This window comes from Peromyscus leucopus, chromosome 18, assembly GCF_004664715.2.
Source record: "Peromyscus leucopus breed LL Stock chromosome 18, UCI_PerLeu_2.1, whole genome shotgun sequence".
Lineage (NCBI taxonomy): Eukaryota > Metazoa > Chordata > Mammalia > Rodentia > Cricetidae > Peromyscus > Peromyscus leucopus.
The window spans coordinates 2,645,251-2,666,658 of NC_051078.1; the positions used below are offsets into that span (position 1 = coordinate 2,645,251).

General features: G+C 45.7%; 1 protein-coding gene and 1 pseudogene across 1 annotated transcript; both read left to right on the forward strand.

The window, feature by feature from the left end:
- The first annotated feature begins 4,507 nt into the window (after window positions 1-4,507).
- On the forward strand, window positions 4,508-8,179 carry LOC114704775 (retinol dehydrogenase 16-like). Its single transcript, XM_037196910.1, has 4 exons — window positions 4,508-4,581; window positions 5,056-5,361; window positions 7,111-7,274; window positions 7,729-8,179. Exons 1-4 carry the CDS (start codon window positions 4,508-4,510, stop codon window positions 7,944-7,946), a joined length of 762 nt encoding a protein of 253 aa, XP_037052805.1. The 3' UTR covers window positions 7,947-8,179.
- Window positions 8,180-12,310: 4,131 nt separating this feature from the next.
- On the forward strand, window positions 12,311-14,247 carry LOC114704827 (annotated as a pseudogene).
- The last annotated feature ends 7,161 nt before the right edge of the window (window positions 14,248-21,408 follow it).

Here is a 21,408-nt window from a genome sequence, read left to right on the forward strand (position 1 = left end):
CAATCTTTCATTGGAACTAATACTTAAATTCTTAGACGACTTTCCTTCTTATTCTTTTAAAGGCTGTATTTTAAGTTTACCATACACGTATTTTTGAGCTGACAAAAGTGTTTCAGGTCAATGTTGCCATCTTTAGCAGAAAAACTACCTTTCCCAGAATGCATTTCCCTTATATCAGTCCATAATAATATCAGTCCCTTATATCAGTCCCTTATATAAATCATTTCCCATACTTCTTTTTGGGTCTGAGAGACAACTGGTTATCTTTTACCAGACTTGCTTACAAATTCTTGCCCGGGAGCTTTGAACAAAGTTTTTTGCTTTGCAACGGGAGATTTGAACACGCATTTTACATTTTCAGCTATGGAACATTGGGAGGTTTTTGGTCTCTCAGCTGGCTTTAACAGGTGTTTCTCCTTCATCAGACACTGGCCCCAGATCAGAACCACACCTGCCTCATTAGCACGCATTGAGGCTGGCATTTCTGATAGCAGCTTTCCTTGGGGCTTTTGTTTGTTTTAGCCAGTCAGTGAAAAACAAGATCATTTACAACAGTTTTTCCATATCTCTTTCAGAGAGATATTCTCCCACTGATTTTATTCTCATTTTGCCTGTTTGTCCCCCCCCCCCCAGATGTAGAGCTTCAGGTATCTGCGGCTCTGTGCCTCTGCTAGCTGCTTTTGAAGGTAGGGCCTTTTTTTCTCCCCCAGAATCTGCCTCAAACTCTAGCAGCTTTGTTAGGTCATGCATTTTCTGGGGAGGAATCTGTCCCTTCTGCTTCTTCAGAGTCTTTCTCCCAGACAGTACCCAGAGTTTGGTCTCAGTTTATCCCCTCTACCCCAGAAACAGTTTCCAACACTACAGTGGTGGCTTTCCCTGCTACTGAAGGTAGGGGCTTTAGTCGATTTGTTTTCGGGGTCTGTGTGGTTTGCGTACAGACTGAAAATCTAACAAGGGAGGTTTTTGCCTTTTCTAAACTCCCATTAGGACAGGTGTTTTGCCTCATCAGGCCTTCACCTGGCCCAGTCCCCCAGTGGGTTGCATTTTTCTTGTCTGGGTGCTCAAGGACAAAGCTTATGCCCCAGGCAATCAGCCCTCAGGGCTACACTCCCTCAACTCACCTGGAGTCATTTGAAACAAAGCTTTTCTCAAAGAGGTGCTTTCTCTGACAGAAAAGAAAGCTTTACTCCTGGATAGTTCTGTTCTGCCCTGGCTGGGCTCTTTCCCCAGACAGCGTTCTGACTCTGCAGCACGACTGCTTCAGACACAGTTCAGCTTTACTGTTTTTCCAGAAAGGTCCTTTCTCTGATAGGAAAGCTTTTCTCAGATTTCTTTTTTCAACTGTGGACCTATCAACCCGGGACTTATAAGAAAGCAGGCAACTGTGCTGGCTTTAGCTTTGTTTGTTCATTAGCAATCTTGCCCTGGGTCCTGCACCTTCCTGCCTCAGCTCTGTGCTCCAGGAAGTTTGCAACTGCAGGAACCCTAGTATCCCCGAAATGCGCTCCAACTCAGAGACGCTGGCCAGTCGCCTTTGGGTTTTTGGTCAGAAACTAGGGTACAATGCTAACAGTTTGCATTGCTTCCGGGGATTCTTTGCATTAGGAAGATTATTAGGAGCACCTTTTCATTCTGAAATGCTCACTCAGACAAAACCCTTGATGCCTCAGCTCGGCTGTAACTGAAAAGCTTGGCTTTTTTGCTTTTCTCAGGTAAAGTCTCCTGCCCTTTTGGGCTCTCTGTAGCTCTTCACCTGCTCTCTCCCAAGCGTTTCCCTCAGGGTACTCTGACCCACTGTCTTTTACTAGCTTGAAGAGACAGAGCTTAGAAGAGGTTTTTAGGAACTTGTCCTTGCCTCCTGCATTGCAGGGAGGATTTTTAAAGCTTGAAAGAGAACTTGGAGAGGTTTTGCTGTCTTAAGAGGTTTGTTGTTTTCCCTTAGATCACAGGTGGTCCCCATACTAATATCTTCAGGTGATTCTAATTTTTGTCCTTCTGAGAAAGTTAAAGGCTTTAGTTTTTAAGACAGCTTTTGAGAAAGATTAAGGCTTTTTAGAGAGATTCCCCCCCCCCAAATTTTCCAAGAAAAGTTTTATAGTTTAAGAGAAAGATTTTTTTTCCCCAGGAGAAAAACCAACTTTTCCCAAAACTTCCCAACTTTAAACTTTGACTTCTTACACCCCCATTTTTGCCTCAGGGAGAAAATACTTTCTCCTGCCACTTGGATTTGGCATTTCAGCTGTCCCCAGGTCAAAAGCTTCCATAGGAAACTTTTTCTTCCCCATAAGCTCCAAGAAGAGCTTTTTTACTACCCGTAAAGCCCAAAGAAAGATTTTTTTCCCCAGTTTGCGTTTATAGCTCCCAAAATGAGAAAATTGAAGAGTTTTTCTGTCTAGTTGCCTTACTTATTTTTTCCTACACAATCTTACACTTCTAAGTTTTTCCTAAACTATATTACTACCCTATACCTTATACTTATTTTTCACAGATAGAAATTGAAAAAGGGATAGAAGATAGAAAATTTTGACAGAAGAGAATTTTGCTGCAGCATCGGGCATCCTTTCAGTCTGCTATCCTTTTCTCTCGAGGATAAAACCCCTGCCTCCCAAAAATATACATAAAAAATACATATTTTTCATAACACCGGCATGCCTTTCCACTGGCAGGGCTGACTCAGCACTTTCACCAAAAACTCTGTAATAAAACTATTATTTTCCTTTATCTTTAGTCCCTATTTCTTTGTCTTTAGTCCCTGTTCATTTGTCTTTAGTCCCCCCTTTTTTTGTTCCCCCTTTTTTTCTTTAGTCCCTTTTTTTTTTTTTTCTTTTTTCTTTGGTCCCTGTTCATGGCACCAGTCTGCGGGGCGTTTACCCACCACCCCCACAGTTCCCCAGAGTTTTCTTGAGTGCAATCAGCAGGAAATATTAGATAGAAGGATTTATAGTGGAGAATCTTGTGGAGATAAACAGATGGGAAATACAGGATAGCCTCGAGAGGGCCTGGAACCTATTCCAGCGGGCCCGGACTGTCTCTGCCCCAGGGTTTTGATAGAGACGCCAAGGGGTGGAGCAAAAGACCTCCTCCCCCAGCACAGCCAAGTGCAGACCATCTCAGACACCTGCACTCAGGCCTGTGGTCCTAATCATCCTCTAGTCGAACCTGCTGGGTAAAGCCACAAGGAACCCGAGAACGGGCTCCCACACTTCTCAAAACAAAACAAAAGAAAACAAAACAAGATAAAAAAAAAAAAACTTGATAAAAGAATATGGGTCTCCATGAGGATAAAATATGCTTCTCAGCCAAGGGTCCATAAGACATATTGGGCCAACTTTTTAAAATCACCAAATGCCATGCTTAATGTCAATCAACAACTCTCCAATGCACTCTGCACAGAAATTGACAGTGTGGATATGGTGTTTAGTTGTAAGCCTTCCTGAGGGGGTACTTGAGGATTTAGAACCTAAAGACCAAAGGGGATGAGGAAGGGAAGCCTGTGGGTGAGGGTCAAGAAAGGGCACCATCTTCTGAGTTTGCAGGCAGAGCCTCAGTGCTGTTGGTGGTCAGCAAGCATTGTCCCCTCACTTTCCTGTCCCTGGGTTTTGCAAACCTCTGAGGAGAGATGCTCAATATTGATGCTAGACCTCGCAAGACTGACTGCCTTCATGAGAGCCATAAACATTACACTGCTTTTAAAACTCTCCCCAGTCAAGGCCACATTTGTTTCTCAACTTAGTTTCACCAGGACATTAATTTTGCCCTTTCTTTCTTTTCTTTTGTATATTCCTCTGTTGCCTCTCTCCTAGTCCTTCCTTTTTTCTGTCTTTCTTTGCCATTTCAAAGACAAAGGCAGCAGTGTGGCTTAGTCAGTATTCTATTTCTCCGGAGGGAAACCAAGGCCATGGCAATTCTTATACAGGTAACTGTAGCAGCAATCTTAGAAGGTCTTTTTAATAAAATCAAACCCAGGTCTAGTTATTGGGGTGAATGCTGGAAGATCAGAGAGACAGAACAAGCCACAGCTACCTCACCTCGCTGGATCCTCAGCTGATCCTGATTCCTCAGACTGGAGGCCTCTGAGTCCCCATCCACAATGAATCTCAGCTGAACTGCTGCTTGAAAGCCTAAAGCTTAACCAGCCAAATGCTTCTAGTTTCTGTTCCTCATGCCGTATATACCCTTGTGCTTTCTACCATCACTCCCTGGGATTAAAGGATCACTTTCTGGGATTAAAGGCATGAGTCACCATGCTTGGCTGTATCCTTAAACACATGGATTTCTGCCTCTGGAATGCTAGGATTAAAGGCATGTGCTACCACTGCCTATCCTTTATGTTTAATATTGTGGCTGTTCTGTTCTCTGAGTCCAGATAATTTTTTTATGGTACAGAATATTTTGTGGAACACAACACCACCACAGGTAACCATTTATTTGGGGCTGGCTTGGTATTACATAGATTTAGTCCATTATCAGCATGTTGGGTAGGTAGTCTGGTGGCCCACAGACAGACATGGTGCAGGAGAAGGAGCTGGGAGTTCCACATCCAGATCAGTTCTACATGTCTCCTTCCAGACAGCAGGAAGAGTGAGACTCTGGTCTGACTGGAGCTTTGAAACCCCATAGCCCATCCCCAGTGACACACTATCTCCAACAAGGCCACACCCACGCCCACATAGCCACGCCTCCTAATCCTTTTCAAGTAGTACTGTTGTCCAAAGACCAAGCTTTCAAATCTATGAGCCTATGGGTCACAAGTGAAAGAATAAAATGTCTTTAAGGATGGATATAATGTGTAAAACACAATCATAGTTTTATGATCTCCAGATACACAGAGGCACACCATGTTTTCAAAATCTGTTCTTAAATGACTGTTTCTTACTTCTCATCAGGCATTGGGGCCATGAAGCCTTCAAGGAGAAGGGTATCCATGCTGTGAACCTAGAGTCTCGAGGATGGGGTCCCCAGCCCATATGATAACATACTCTTCTTCACTGTTTCCTATTTGCAGTATACACTTGTCTAAGTATTCTTACCTATTTGAATATATATTTCATCCAGAACTATAGCTATTTTATGTGACTCTCTCTTCTTCCTACTTTCTCCAGGACTCTGGGGCCTGGTCAACAACGCGGGCATCTTCATCACCTCAAGTCCCAATGAGTGGCTGAACAAGCAGGACTTTGCAAGGATACTGGATGTGAACCTGTTGGGCATGATCGAGGTGACCCTGAGCATGCTGCCTTTAGTGAGGAAGGCAAGGGGCCGTGTGGTCAACGTCTCCAGCGTTATGGGCCGACTGTCTCTCTTTGGTGGTGGTTATTGCATCTCCAAGTATGGTGTAGAGGCCTTCTCAGACTCTCTCAGGTATTGGAGAGGGATGTGGGTACCTGAGGGAAGCATTGGCAGGGGTTTATTTAATCATGGCCTTTAGTATCCCATCATGAAGAAGATACTCTCTGTTTTAGGGGCTCTGTCATCTTCTCTTCATTGATTGATCCATTCACAAGTGCATTTCCAAGTCTCTATAGAGGGCAAGACTGAGACCTGAGTTCATCTTGTCCTGTCATATTTGGGGGAGGAAACTGGGGGACATTACTGAGGTAAAATAGCATCTTTGAGTATATTGGGTCAAGAATCCAGCCCCATGAGCTCCATGATGATAAACATGTTTTTGAGTGGTGCTGAACATCTCATTCAAATTGAGAGATAGATATCAGGCCCCTGTAGAGTCCACAATCAACACATTCCACCAAACAGTAATGTTTTGACCTGAACTAAAGACTATGGCAACCGAGAGAGTGAGAGAAGAGACTGAGAAGAACTGTGCTCTTCCCTTGGAGTGGCCATGGCCAAGTCAGCTGTGTGGACCATGGTAGTTCTCAGAATGTCAGGGTCCTGTAGCAGGAATGGGCTGCAACAGAGTAAAGGTTGAACATAGTGTTGGATTCCAAATCTGGAGGTCTCGAATGGGCGCCCCAAGAACCCAGACTCCAGTCCAGTTGATGCAAACGCAAGACGATTTATTAAAATTCTATATGGAAGGGCAAACCCTGCTCCTAAGAGCAAGAGCCACATCTTACTGCAGCCCCATGAGGGCTTTTAAAGGAAAAACCCACAAAATTACAATTCCCATACAATTTCGTTTCACAAGATCATGGTCTGGGTACAGAGCGGGTACAGTTATGTCAACAGGTACATTTTTCCTGAAACCTCAAGGGGGGGGTATCAAGGTAGGAGTGGAGTTTACACAAAGGTTACAGTGGTCCTTCCTGGAACACCTGCAACTATCCCAGTCACAGTTGAGCGCATCTCTTAACAGAGATCTCTTTACATTGTTATATGGTTGCAGGCTGAGTCAGCTTGCTTTTGGAACTAGATTTTTAGTTTCTTATTTCCTGGTGTTTGAGGTTTCTCTTTCCTGAGGCTTGGGGGAGTAAGCCTGAAGGGCTAGAGTCTTTCAATAGAAACCTGGAACCTGTAGGTGTAGGTGGACTCTCCTTGGGGAAAGGAAAGACCAGATTTGGAAGGAGGATGGTCACCAGGTGGGTTTAGGTACACTTGTGGAGAGACTGAGGGCACAGGACAGTATTTATTTCATGCTGTTGGCAATATAAACCTTCAAAGCATTTGAATCAGAAGAGCCACTTGGGGCAGGCACATCCCTGGCTGCAGGGAACAGGGAGGCTGTGAATTTGATAGAGTGGCAGGCAGGGTCTTGCTTTCTAAAGACACCTGCAGGAACAAAGTGAGAGATGTCCTGAGTGCTTCCTGGGACAGTGGGGTGGACTGAGACTTAGGAGTGAGGTGGAGGTGACTCTGGCAAGATGGTGACCCTTTGCATCTGCAGTTCATGGAGAGAGGTCTTAATGGTGTCATAGAACAGAAGGCCTAGTTTTAGGTCAGTGAGCTACACACACCGAACTCTTAGTGTGACATTCCAAAGCACAGAGGCAATGCCCTCTCCAGGAGTTTAATTCCCATCTGCTGCACAACCCAGATCCACAACGGTGACCTCTCCTCACCACAGGCTCGTGTTGGCATGTCACTGTACTCTTATTGTGAGTCCTTTTACAGAAAACCATCTGAAGTTCTTGATGTCTGTCTGTCTTGCAGGAGGGAGCTCTCCTATTTTGGGGTGAAGGTGGCTATTATAGAGCCTGGTGTCTTCAAGACTGATATAACCAATCGTGACAGGTTATCATCAAATATGAAGATGGCGTGGGACCAGGCCAGCTCAGAGGTCAAAGAGATCTATGGCGAGAAGTTTCTGGCCTCAAGTAAGTGAGCTGTGAAGACCCAAAAAGTCTAATTCCGAATCGTAATTCTCCTGTTCATTTTGCCAGTACTTACCCATTGCCCTCACTCTTCAAAGAAATTAGACCCATTTTCTTGTGGTAGGTGTGTATATTCTCAGAAAAATCTTGACTTCAAGAACATGGTGTTCTGCTCCATCTGAGCCTCTCATCATGAAGCTGTGAGTGAAGTCAGGGATGGGAGGAGGAGGAATTAGACAGCCTTTCTATGAGCTGATTGACAAACCGGTGGTAAATGTGCATAATTCTTCCTTGAAGCTGGGTCGTGGTACCCCTGAGTACCTGGGACGGGACAGGTTAGGCTTGGGCATGGCTTCTGATGTATGATCATGGGGTCTAGAGAAACTTTCCTCTAACTAGGTCTAGAGCAGAAGGGGTGGAGGTTAACACCAGCTGAATTACTTCTTATTCTGCACAGAACTGCCAAATGTAAAGTCATTGGGCCAAAAGTGCAATGAGGACCTCTCCTTGGTGACGGACTGCATGGAGCACGCGCTGACTTCCTGTCACCCTCGCACTCGATACTCAGCTGGTTGGGATGCCAAGCTCTTCTACCTCCCCGTGAGCTACCTGCCCACCTTTCTTGTGGATGCCATGGTCTACTGGATCTCCGTCAAGCCTGACAAAGCTCTGTGAAGCCTACATCTGTTTCTGTAGTTGGGGGTATGTGAGTGTAGTGTGAGGGAGCAGATCCTCAGAAGGAAGGAGATTCCTGGGATCAGTACAACCTTTTCATTGGGAGGGGCATCCACAGGTGCCTGTTTTCTTTCCTTGGTATGAACATAGTGGACATAGAGCCACAGGGAAAACTACAATGTATAAACAGTGATTTTGATCTTGGATGAAAATAGAAAGTGAACTTCCATGTCTCAGGGTCATTCATTTTACTTATCTTCTCTTTAAACATTTGTGTTTCTATTTGTCTATGCAATTGTGTTGGTATTCCATGGAGGGAATAGTTCCAGTATGGAACAGGTTATTGTGTCCCCTAGAATAGGAGTCACAGGCAGTTGTGAGCTACCTAACTGTGGACCTGGGAACGCAATTTGTGATCTCCAGAGAGAAGAAAATGCTCTACCAGCTGTCCATATCTAATTTTTAGAAAATATATTATCAGTTAGTTAGTTTGAGACAAGATCTCACTACACCACACAGGTACATCATGTCCTTCTGAATCTCTAGCCTCATTTCAGCACATCTGTCTTTGGTGTCAAACTCTGTAGAAAGGACAGACACACAGACGCATGTACAGAAAAGCTGGCATCCAGTGGCCGGCGTGTGCTCTGATGGAGCCTCAGCTACTTCCTCTGCGACCTGCCTCCTCAGCATGTCTGTTAGGAGCAGCAAAGGGGAAGGGGCTGGCGAGTCTGCAGGAGGACTGAAGGCAGCCGTCTCAGGCTGGGACCTCCAGGAAGCTGCAGTGGCGAGTTTTTGCCACACTGTTCACTTATCCATAGACACCCGAACTTGTGCCAGAGAAAGAAGGCTTTGCTAATTCTAACCCTTATTCATGTAGGGAAAGATTTTGCCAATTTGCATGTGTCTGAGACCTTAGTCCTTGTGTTGGTGGTGGCCAGGTCAACAGAATACCCTCACTCAGGGCTTCTTCCTCCTCTGTATTGCTTCAGCATTTCTGATGCTAGGATTATGAAGGTGTGCCACCAAGCCATGCTGTTGCTTTATAATTAATCAATACATACAAAAACTATTATTACACATGATATTAGAATAGCATGTAATAGTTCAAGCAATTCATCGTGAAACTCACAGTCAGTGTTGATTCCAGCATCGGATTACTGAAGGAATCAGGTGTCCAAGATGTAAAGCAGCTAAGAGTCTCCAAATGCTCCTGTGTGGTTCATTCAGGTCAGCCCATGTTCTCCTTGGAAAGAGAACAAGACAGTGCATAGTGGGTCACTCCAGCAATGTTAGCGTTCTGCAAAGATAACAGGAGAATCTTTGTGAGTGGAAGGCAGGTCTGAACCTGAAACCTCATGGATTCACATTCTCTCTACAGCCACATGGACTCATACACACACACACACACACACACACACACACACACACACACACAGTGAGAGAGAGACAGAGACAGAGACAGAGACAGACAGAGAGACAGAGATTTCACAAATACCTTCACACAAAAATATCACAAATTTCTCTTGTAGTCTGTGAGGACGCTGATCAGGGGGGTTGCACCATCTGAGAAGTTCTTTCTGGAGCATCAGGGAAGTGTAAGTGTACAAGTTGTTGCCCCCCCCCCACATGCGGGGCTCCACTAGGGGAAGGGGCAGGGCCAGCACCTAGGAAAGATCTCTGGCTCTAAGCTTGGGTAATGGTCAGGGCTTCATGATGTGACTGAGCAAAGTGTAATGGGAAGGAAGTGTCCTGTGAAGTGGTCCATGTCCATGTGCTCCACGCTTGGAGAAGCCTGCTGTTCTCCTCCTTCCAGACTTCTTTGGTGAGTCAAGACTGGCGTCTACTCAGGGGACCTGTGTGGGCCTCTTCAGATGCTACCAGAGGCTGTCTCACTCAATCCCTTTGCTGAGGATTACACTCTATATGCCCCAAACTCATGTCTTACTCATTCCCTGCATGAGGAGTACATTGTAGAAACTCATGTCTCCACCCATGAATCTCAGCCATTAGAACATGATATTCCTTCATTTCTGGGTCCACAGATTTCGATCCAGTTAAACTGACCAAGGGCTGCATGTGGGCAGGACTGGAAAAGGCTTCCACAGTGGCCTGTTCCCCACCCTTTGCATCACTGATTCTAGACTCCATCCCTCCCCTCCCTGCATGCAGAAGAAAGAGTGGGGTGGGTGGGGATGCCCTGGCCTTCACTGGAGAAGTGCTTCTCACCTGGCTGAGCTACACTCCTCTGGAGTCTTGATCCCAGGAGATGGTTCAGCTCAGATTCTGCCTCAGCACTGCAGCCCAGAGATCAGACAGCTGGAGTGTTGAGACCCTCACAAGTTCAGCCCTGGAATGGGACAAGGAGCCCCCTACCCAGGACACTGAAGAGGACCACTGGGCACTGTCAGTTGGTCTGTGCAGGAATCTCAGTGGAGGGATGGATGGACTGGGGGAAGCTCCACAGGACAGGGAGGTGTCTCTGAGGATTTCTCTTCAGCCCTGTGACTCCAGGTGAGGGAGTCACACCCAGACTCCTATTCTCACTGACTTTATCTGGAAATCTAGGGACTGGTCTGGATCCTGGTGTGTTCTAGAAGCCCTTGTCAACAACAGGAGTGTGTGTTGCTGTCAGGGTGAGTAAGAAGGGTCAGTAGGTGTGGGGAGTGGGTTTTAACATGAATGGATGGTGCTAGGGAATTCACAGTTGAAGGGACATGTGTTCACTGGAGGAAAATGTACCTTCAGGTTCCCTTTGTTAAGGAAGTCCCAGTGTTCACTTTGTAGGATGCAGCCCACTCATTCTAGGGTTTTGAAGTCTCCTTGGCTACTCAGAACTTTGAGAGTCCCGTAGTCTTTTTCCCTAATGAGCATCCTAGGGAAGTCCTGACAGCTGTTGGGAAGCAGGACAAGGAAGAGCAAACAAGGATCAGGACCAGGAAAGCCATGGACAAGGGGAAGAGGAGGAGAAGGAACAGAATTAGCAGAAGGAACAGGATTTGAATCCAAAGTGATATTCACTAAATGAGGAGGAAAAGGAGGAGGAGCAGGAAGATGATTGGGCTGTCCTAGGTGCTCCTCTGTGGCTGTGACACTGTTATGCTGGGATCTTGGGACCCCAAACGACCACCATGGAGACTGAATCCCATTTGTAAAAGCAAAGATTCTTTATTTTCAAGCTCAGAGCTTGGACTTTCTGTCAGACACAGTGGTGAACCAGAGAGCCCAGAGCCTAGGCCAGGTTGGGTTTTATCATAGCAGAGGTTGGGGTGTCGAAGTTTCCAGGGTTCAGGACACTGATTGGCTGACATTTCTCAAAAGGTGCTGAACATGTTTGGAATGTCAGGTATCTCCCCTTAGACGCAGGCCCTCCCTGGGTGGAGTCAGTTTATGGATTCTCCTCCATCTGGGTGTTGCCTGCCAGTAAGCCTGTCACAGAAGTTGTGTCTGGGCCTCTAAGCCTGTCATGGCAGTTGTGTGGTCAAGCTGTTTTCACACACACACACACTACAGACTAAAAGAAACTTGGGAAGGAAAGGCCTTATTTGGCTTATACTTCAAGGCCACAGTCCATGACTGAACAAAGTCAAGGCAGGAACTCAATGCTGGCGTCTAGAGGAAGGAGAATGAGACAGAGACCATGCCAGATGCTTCTCACTGGTTTGCTCTCCATGGCAGGCTCAGCTTTGCTTTTCACACACCTCAGGACCACATTCCCAAGGGTGGTACAACCCGCTGTGGGACAGACCCTTCCACAGCCCTCACTATTAAAGGAAAACCCACAGACATACCTGCAGGCCAATCCGATGGAGGCGATTCCACAGATTGGTTTCCTCTTCCCAGATGTCCTTAGCCTGTGTCGGGTTTATGAAAATATCCAGCACAATTGACGCACCGACATTGTGACCCACAGTGTATCAGTATTAGACTACAGCCTTTCCTTTTTGTTGTCGATTCTCAGATCTCATGCTAATATCATGGTATAAAACAATATGACTTTGATGTCTCACACTCTCTAAAACATTAAAACCCCTTAAAAGTTCAAAGTCTCTTTAAAACATACAAAGTCTAGTCACTGTCGATTTCTGAAAAATCAAAACAATTAAATATTTTCTTGCTCCAAAAGGGAAGAAACACCCTGTATAAAAACAATGACACAAGCCGGGCAGTGGTGGCGCACACCTTTAATCCCAGCACTCGGGAGGCAGAGCCAGGCGGATCTGTGTGAGTTCGACGCCATCCTGGTCTACAGAGCGAGATCCAGGAAAGGCACCAAGCTACACAGGGAAATCCTGTCTCGAAAAACCAAAAAAAAAAAAAAAAAAACAAACAAACAAACAAACAAAAACCCCACAAAAAACAACAACAACAAAAAACAATGACACTTAATGAAAATGAAATTCCAGCTGCGTAGATCTCAATCTTGTAGATCAACGTCTGACATCTGGGGCTCACTCATGATCTTCTGGCCTCCAAAGCTTCCACATCTCCAGGTCTCCAGCTCCGCCATCCTCAGTGCACACAGTTTGTCTCATGTCTGATGTCTCAGGCCTGCTCCACTCCATTCCTGGGCTGGAATCTCAACTATTCTGTTGTCTCCATGCCAGCGGAGGCTGCACCCTCACCAGTGGTCTCTCCTGGTCTCTCCTAGTGGCCAGCCTCAGTTGCTCTCCATGACCTCTCCAATCCCACAGCTTTCATGTCACCAATACTACTATCATGGGGGAGATTCTCAAACACTGCAGAGGTCATCTGTGAATGTAGGATGCAGAGTTGGTCCTCTCTGCACCATGGATAGCCAGTGTGTGCTCAACCTGAGGTGGTACTTCCCAGATTTTAACTCAGTGATGCTGGAAGAATGACGATAGAGCCTTAGGGGCCAAGAAAACCCACAAAGTCCACTAACCTGGGCTTAAAGGGGCTCACAGAGACTGAACCAACAATCAGGGGGTCTGCACAGCTATTCCCTGGAGCAAGTTCAAGCTTTCCTTTCCATTTCAACAAATGATGCCTGAAGCCCCTAACATGGCAGTCAGGCCTGAAGAGCAGATGCCGGCCGAAGCTCCTGCCCAGGAAGAGCCTGTACCAGAGGCTCCAAAAAGAAGGAAAAGGAAAACGAGAGCCTCAGAACCCAGTGGAACCCAAAAAACCTGCTGAGTCAAAAAAAAAAAAAAAAAAAAAAAAAATCTGGCAAGTCCACAAAATCAAAAGAGAAGCAAGGGGAAAAAATCACTGACACCTTTAAAGTGAAAAGAAAAGTGGCCTGTTTCAACGGCGTTTCTGAAGCGGAGCTTCTGACCAAGACTCTCCCTGGTATTTTGACCTTCAATCTGGACATTGTGATCACCGGCGTTGAGCCAGGATTAATGGCTGCTTACAAAGGGCATCACTACCCTGGACCTGGAAACCATTTCTAGAAGTGTCTGTTCATGTCAGGACTGAGTGAGGTTCAGCTGAATCACATGGATGACCACACCTTACCCGAGAAGTATGGCATCGGATTCACCAACATGGTGGAAAGGACGACTCCGGGCAGCAAGGAATTCCAGGAAGGCAGGCGAATCCTAGTGCAGAAGCTGCAGAAATGCCAGCCATGCGTAGCGGTTTAATGGAAAATGTATTTATGAAATTTTCAGTATAGAAGTGTTTGGAGTAAAGGTTAAGAACTTGGAATTTGGGCTTCAGCCCCACAAGATCCCAGACACAGAAACCCTCTGCTACCTCATGCCGTCTTCCAGTGCCAGATGCGCTCAGTTTCCTCGAGCCCAGGACAAAGTTCCTTACTACATTAAGCTGAAGGATTTACGAGATCAGCTGAAAGGCATTGAGTGGAACACAGATGTCCAGGGGGTGCAGGACACGTTCGACCTGCAGCTCGCACAAGAGGATGCGAAGAAAATGGCTGTTAAGGCAGAAAAGTGTGATCCCGGCTATGACGCAGCGTGTGGCAGTGCTTATGGTGAAAACCCATGTAATAGTGAACCTCGCAGCTTTCCTTCGAATGGGCCAACAGCCCGGGTGCAGAGCTGAGAGGAGAAGCGGCCCCTGGTGACGTTCCAAATGGGCAGTGGATGGCACAGTCATTTACAGACCAGATCCTGTCTTTTGATAATTGTGGGGCCCACGAACAGGAAGAAGGAAGCCATGCTTATCGACAGTGCTTCTCAGCTCTGCCTCAATGCTGCAGCTGGCAGGACCTCGAGCCTCAGTTTCCTAACTGAAGAGTTAGTATTCATAGTACTTTACACCAGTGGTGTAATTATATGTGGAGCAGTTACATAGTTAGAGTCCACTGTATGAACCTATGGAGTCTGGAAGGAAAAAAAATAGGGTGTTTTCTATCTGAGTTTTGTATTTGAATTACCCATCATCCCAGCTTTTTATATACTATATTTCATTTATGAAGAAACTGGTTTTCTTTGGGGAGTTACTTTGATGTAATTTTGAAACGCAACAGTCTGAATATTTATAGTTGATTCTTGACTGTGCATACCTATATATGCCATTATCCCTTTTAATGCCTCAGAAGGGCATGCTAGTAAGAATCAAACTGGTAAAGGCAGATGTTCCGATTTTCATGGAAGAAACTAGCCAACCCTCAGTGGAGTCTGGTTAGTTTTGAAAGCTGGGGGTAAACTCAGAACTTCCTAGTCACACTCTCCAGATGGTGTATATGGCAGTTGCTTAGTAATAGAATCAGAGTGTGGTCTGACCTGATGGGCCTAAGCCCTGCCTTCGGCCTCCCGCTCCTGTGTGCTGGTCTTCTCAGAGACAGATACTGTTCTGAGCTGGTAGGTTCCTGAGAACGCAGTAGACCTTTTATGTTTGCCAATTGTGTGTTTTACTGAATTTCCCCATCAGTGTTTATCACTGTTCCAATTTTATCCTTGACTGGAAAGTAGTAAGTGTTGTGGGATGGTCTATATGTCAAATTGCTCTGATTGGTCAATAAATAAAACACTGATTGTTCAGTAGCCAGGCAGGAAGTATAGGCAGGACTAACAGAGAGAAGAATTGAGAGAACAGGAAGGCGGAGGGAGACACTGCCAGCTGCTGCCATGACAAGCAGCATGTGAAGATGCCGGTAAGCCATGAGCCACATGGTAAGGAATAGATTTATAGAAATGAATTAATTTAAGATGTAAGCACTAGATAGCTAGAATCCTGAGCCATTAGGGCAAACAGTTTAAACAATATAAGTCTCTGTGTTTACTTGGTTGGGTCTGAGCGGCTGTGGGACTGGTGGGTGACAAAGATTTGTCCTGACTGTGGGCCAGGCAGAAAAACTCTCCAGCTACAAGTAAGCAATGAACTTTCAGGGACAGCAACAGGATGCTGGAGGTGTTTCATAATTCTGTATACACTGGTGCTGTGTGTACATGGGATGTACTAAGATAATGCAGAATTTTTTCTTGCTAGTTAAAACTAGTCAATAATTAAAAAAATGATTGTCGCCGGGCGGTGGTGGCACATGCCTTTAATCCCAGCACTCGGGAGGCAGAGCCAGGCGGATCTCTGTGAGTTCGAGGCCAGCCTGGGCTACCAGGTGCTGTGGGATGTTCTGTATGTCCTGTGGGAGCCCTTCTTGGGTTCCTCGTGGCTTTACCCAGCAGGTCCGCATAAAGGATGATTAGGACCATGGGCCTGAGTGCAGGTGTTTGAGATGGTCTGCACTTGGCTGTGCTGGGGGATGGTCTGTATGTCAACTTGTTCTGATTGATCAATAAATAAAACCTGATCGGCTGTGGCTAGGCAGGAAGGATAGGCGGGACTAACAGAGAGGAGAAATAAAAGGACAGGAAAGCAGAAGGTTGAGGCAGAGAGAGACACCGCCAGCTGCCGCCATGACCAGCAGCATGTAAAGATGCTGGTAAGCCACCAGCCACGTAGCAAGGTATAGATTTATGGAAATGGATTAATTTAAGCTATAGGAACGGTTAGCAAGAAGCCTGCCACGGCCATACAGTTTGAAGCAATATAAGTCTCTGTGTTTACTTGGTTGAGTCTGAGCGGCTGTGGGACTGGTGGGTGATAAAGATTTGTCCTGACTGTGGGCAAGGCAGAAAAATTCAAGCTACAACCAGGAAAGGCGCAAAGCTACGCAGAGAAACCCTGTCTCGAAAAACCAAAAAAAAAAAAAAATGATTGTCACTACTGTTTATTACTGTGGACTAAGTGAACCTCATGAAAAGGTTGGCTGGAATTTGTACCTTTGTGGTTCCTAATGCATTTTCCATGGTGCTACAAATCGTCCATCCCATTAGGGCTGGTGGATATTAAAACTGGGTATTCAGAAATGCCTATTACATTCAATCCTGGTCACTCATGAATATTCTGACTTGATGCATACCTAAGGAGCATGCTAGTTTTGAAGTATGAAATGTCTGTGCAGTTTTTATATTCCACAGAGGTTAAGTAGTCTGCAGAGAAGCAGTTTCTTGTGAATCTTAACATGCCTTTTAGCTGTGGCAATGATGGATTTTATTTTCCTTACGTCTAGTCGAGCCGTGTAGAGTCATGTTATTTAAAAGGTGTACTGCACTGCTGTTTACATGGACATTTTGTGCGGGTGCTTTGAAGTGCCTTGCATCAGGGATTAAGACCAGTTGAATTATTTTTTTCATGGGACTATGTAAAGCATGTAAGAGCTAACTGTTGAAGCTTTCCCATAGATTTCCTTGAGTAGAGAAATACCTTTAAATTACGTCATTCTGCAGAATGGGTGTGGGGGTCTTCCGAAACAGCCCAGCGTTTTTCATTGAACATGGCAAATGAGTAGTAAATGTTGATGTATCCTGCACATGACAGGATGGGTTTTTCTCCAATATAATACTGAGATTTTAAATTCATGTGGAAGTATGGACTGTTTTTACAATAAACATCAAGAATGGCAAAAAAAAAAAAAAAACACCAAAAAACAAAACAAAACAAAAAAAAAACGTTTAAAGATAAGTAAAATGGATGACCTGAGACATGGAAGTTCACTTTCTATTTTCATCCAAGATCAGAATCACTGATTATACATTGTAGTTTTCCCTGTGGCTCTATGTCCACTATATTCATACCAAGGAAAGAAAACAGGCACCTGTGGATGCCTCTCCCCTCCCAATGAAAAGGTTGTACTGATCCCAGGAATCTTCATCCTCCTGAGGATCTGCTCCCTCACACTACACTCACATACCCCCAACTACAGAAACAGATGTAGGCTTCACAGAGCTTTGGCAGGCTTTATGGATGTCCAGTAGATCATGGCATCCACAAGAAAGGTAGGCAGGTAGCTCATGGGGAGGTAGAAGACCTTGGCATCCCAACCAGCTGAGTATCAAGTGCAAGGGTGACAGGAAGTCAGTCCGTGCTCCATGCAGTCGGTCACTAAGAAGAGGTCCTCATTGCACCTTTGGTCCAACGACTTTAACATTGAGAGATCTATGTAGAATGAGAAGTGATTCAGCTGGTGTTGACCTCCACCCCTCCTGCTCTAGACCAACATAGAGGAAATTTTCTCTTGAACCCATGATCCCACATCAGAAGCCATGCCCAAGCCTAGCCTGGCCCAGGTCCTCAGGGGAACCCAGCTTCAAGGAAGAACTGTACACACTTGCCCTCTTTGTCTCAGCTCATGGAAAGTAATGTCTAATTCCTCCTCCTCCCATCCCTGACCTCACTCACAGCTTCATGATGATGAGAGGTTCAGACGGAACAGAGTACATTGTTCTCAAAATCAAGAACACTTTCTATGAGCAAATACCCACCCACCCAAAGGAAATGGGTCTAAATTCCCTTTCTTTGAAGTGTAAGAGCAATGGGTTAGTATTGGCAAAATGAACAGGAGACTAAGGATTCAGGACTAGACTCTGTTGGGTCTTCACAGCTCACTTAATTGATGCCAGGAAGTTCTCACCATAGATCTCTTTGACCTCTGAGCTGGCCTGGTCCCACAGCATCTTTGTATTTGATAAATGCCCTTCAGTATTGGTTATATCAGTTTTGAAGAAAACAGGCTCTATAATAGCCACCTTTACCCCAAAATAGGAGGGCTCCCTCCTGCAAGACAGACAGACATCAAGAACTCCAGGGACTTTCTGTAAGCATACTCACAACAAGAATACAGTCAAATGCCAACATGAGCTTGTGGTAAGGAGAGGTCATGGTTATGGATCTGGGTTGTGCAGCAGATGGGAATTAAACTCCTGATGAGGGCATTGCCTCTGTGCTTTGGAATGTCACACTAAGAGTTTGGTGTGTGTAGCTCACTGGCCTAAAACTAGGCCTTCTGTTCTATGACACCATTAAGACCTCTCTCCATGAACTGCAGATGCAAAGGGTCACTATCTTGCCCAAGTCACCTCCACCTCACTCCTAAGTCTCAGTCCACCCCACTGTCCCAGGAAGGACTCAGGACATCTCTCACTTTGTTCCTGCAGGTGTCTTAGAGAGCAAGACTCTGCTGCCACTCTATCAAATTCACAGTCTCCCTGTTCCCTCCAGCAGGGATGTACCTGCCATAAATGACTCCCCTGATTTAATCCCTTTGAAGGTTTATATTGCCAACAGCATGAAACACATACTGTCCAGTGCCCTCAGTGTCTCCACAAGTCTACCTTAGCCCATCCAGTGACCATCCTCCTTCCATATCTGATCTGTCCTTTCCCCAGGGTGGACCCACTGACACATACAGGTTCCAGGTTTCTATTTTCAACCTTTACTCTGCTGCAGCCCATTCCTGCTACAGAACCCTGACATTCTGAGGACTACCATGGTCCACACAGCTGACGGGGCCATGGACACTCCAAGGGAAGGGCACAGTTCTTCTCAGTCTCCTCTCTCACTCTCTCAGTTGCCATAGTCTTTAGTTCAGGTCAAAACATTTCTGTTTGGTGGAATGTGTTGATTGTGGACTCCACAGGTCCCTGATATCTATCTCCCAATTTGAATGAGATGTTCAGTCCCACTCAAGAACATGTTTATCATCATAGAACTCATGGGCCTGGATTCTTGACTCAGTATACTCAAAGATGCTATTTTACCTCAATAATGTCCCCCAGTTGTTGACCAGGCCCCAGAGTCCTGGAGAAAGTAGGAAGAAGAGAGAGTCACATAAAATAGCTATAGTTCTGAATGAAATATATATTCAAATAGGTAGGACCACTTAGACAAGTGTATACTGGAAAGTAGGAAACAATGAAGAAGAGTATGTTATCATATGGGCTGGGGCCCCCATCCTAGAGACTCTAGGTTCACAGCATGGATACCCTTCTCCTTGAAGGATTCATGGTCCCATCCCTGATGAGAAGCAAGAAACAGTCATTTCTGACTTGTTAGTTTTAAGAACAGATTTTGAGAACATGGTGCAGCTCTGTGTATCTGGAGATCATAAAACTATGGTTGTGTTTTACACATTTCCATCCTTGAAGACATTTTATTCTTTCACTTGTGACCCATAGGCTTATAGATTTGAAAGCTTGGCCATTGGAGAACAGTACTACTTGAAAGGGATTAGGAGGCGTGGCTATGTGGGCGTGGGTGTGGCCTTGTTGGAGGAAGTGTGTCACTGGGGGTGGTTGGGCTATGGGGTTTCAAAGCTCAAGCCAGACCAGAGTCTCACTCTTCCTGCTGTCTGGAAGGAGACATGTAGAACTGATCTGGATGTGGAACTCCCAGCTCCTTCTCCTGCACCATGTCTGCCTGTGTGTCTCCAGACTACCTACCCGACATGCTAATAATGGACTAAATCTATGAAATATCAAGCCAGCCCCAAATAAATGGTTACCTGTACGAGAATTGCCATGGCCTTGGTTTCCCTCTGGAGAAATAGAATACTGACTAAGCCACACTGCTGCCTTTGTCTTTGAAATGGCAAAGACAGAAAAACAGAAGGACTAGGAGAGAGGCAACAGAGGAATATACAAAAGAAAAGAAAGAAAGGGCAAAATTAATGTCCTGGTGAAACTAAGTTGAGAAACAAATGTGGCCTTGACTGGGGAGAGTTTCAAAAGCAGTGCAATGTTTATGGCTCTGATGAAGGCAGTCTTGCGAGGTCTAGCATCAATATTGAGCAGCTCTCCTTAGATGCTTGCAAAACCCAGGGACAGGAAAGTGAGGGGACACTGCTTGCTGACCACCAACAGCACTGAGGCTCCACCCTAACCCCAGAAAAGGGCGCCCTTTCTTGACCCTAACCCAACAGCTGTCTCTAGCCTGTCTGATGTCTTGCTCCTCAGCTCCTCAGCTCCATTTTCTGTCAGACATGCAGCCAGCACCCTCATGCCTCTCCTGTCCAGCTGTCTGGCCAGCAGGTTCCCAAAGCCCGAGTCACAGCCCGTGATGAAGACATGCTTGTCTTGGAGATGGCTCACCACCTGCCTCTCCCTGAACAAGCGCAGGAGGTTCCACAGGCCCAGGAGAACCACCAGGTAGAGCCACATGGTTTGGAAGAGGACAGGCACATACAGTCTGTGCTAAAGTGAGCCTGGCCTCTTCACAGAGGACAACGAGAAACTGGGAACTTAGCATCCAGGAAGGATTGCAGACTTCTAGCAGGGAGGCCACACTTTTGTTTCCTGTCCAGTGCTTCCCTTGGTATTTATTTATGCCTCACTTCTATGATCTTTCACCTGTTTGCTCAGCTGATATACAATGGACTTTGGCATGCCCTTACTTGCAGCCTAGGATTTCTGGCTGAATTTCAGAGAAAACCTTAATCAGAAGTTTTAGAGCAGTGTGTGGAGCTTTGCATCTGGTTCCTGGCTCTAGAGATGTGCCCAACTGACTCTCTGATTCCAGCTTAAAATAAAACAGGCACCTTCCATCAGAATGAAGCCGAGTTTCCCTTATCTGTTTCTTCCACCACTTCATGTCCAAACATGTGAGGACTCAAACTGGTGGTGTGGTTCACAAAGACCATGCTTCTGTCAGCAATTCCTCCAACACAATGTGTTCTCTGCACTACTGCATCCATATGCCTTTCTCTGTTAGTCCTCATAGCACCTTGTGTCTGGTCCTCATGCTCCCCCCTATCCTGAGACTAGGCTCTGGATGCCCACCATATCGCTCTTTACTCTCCATTTCTGGAGCATCTCTGTACAGTGAGATAGAGGGTCTCATGTCCCACAAGGTGTGAAAGAAAAAGGCAGAGAGCAAGAGGAGCAGACATGGGGAGAAAAGCCAATTTCTGGTTGTGGCAGTTGCCAAGGCCTTCACTTATCAATTCTCTGATGTGTAAGTGACTCCTTAAGAGTATGATGTAGCAAGTCTTTCTCTGTACCGCCAGCTCACAATTAATGACACAAGGACTTTTTATTAATTATGTAAGGTCAGCCTGAGCTTAGGCTTGTTTCTAAATAGCTCTTATAACCTATATTAACATGTTTCTATTAATTTACATGCTGTTATGTGTCTCAGGGACTTTGTCTCTCCTCCTGCGTGTCCTGCTTCATCATCCTCTCTTCTGGAATCTCTCCCC

Bases quoted from the DNA above. Each gene is read 5' to 3' on its own strand.
- LOC114704775 (XM_037196910.1), top strand. From the start codon at position 4,508: ATGGTGCAGGAGAAGGAGCTGGGAGTTCCACATCCAGATCAGTTCTAC. The intron at 5,362-7,110 runs GTATTGGAGAGG...TCTGTCTTGCAG, and splicing joins GCCTTCTCAGACTCTCTCAG to GAGGGAGCTCTCCTATTTTG. The intron at 7,275-7,728 runs GTAAGTGAGCTG...TATTCTGCACAG, and splicing joins CGAGAAGTTTCTGGCCTCAA to AACTGCCAAATGTAAAGTCA.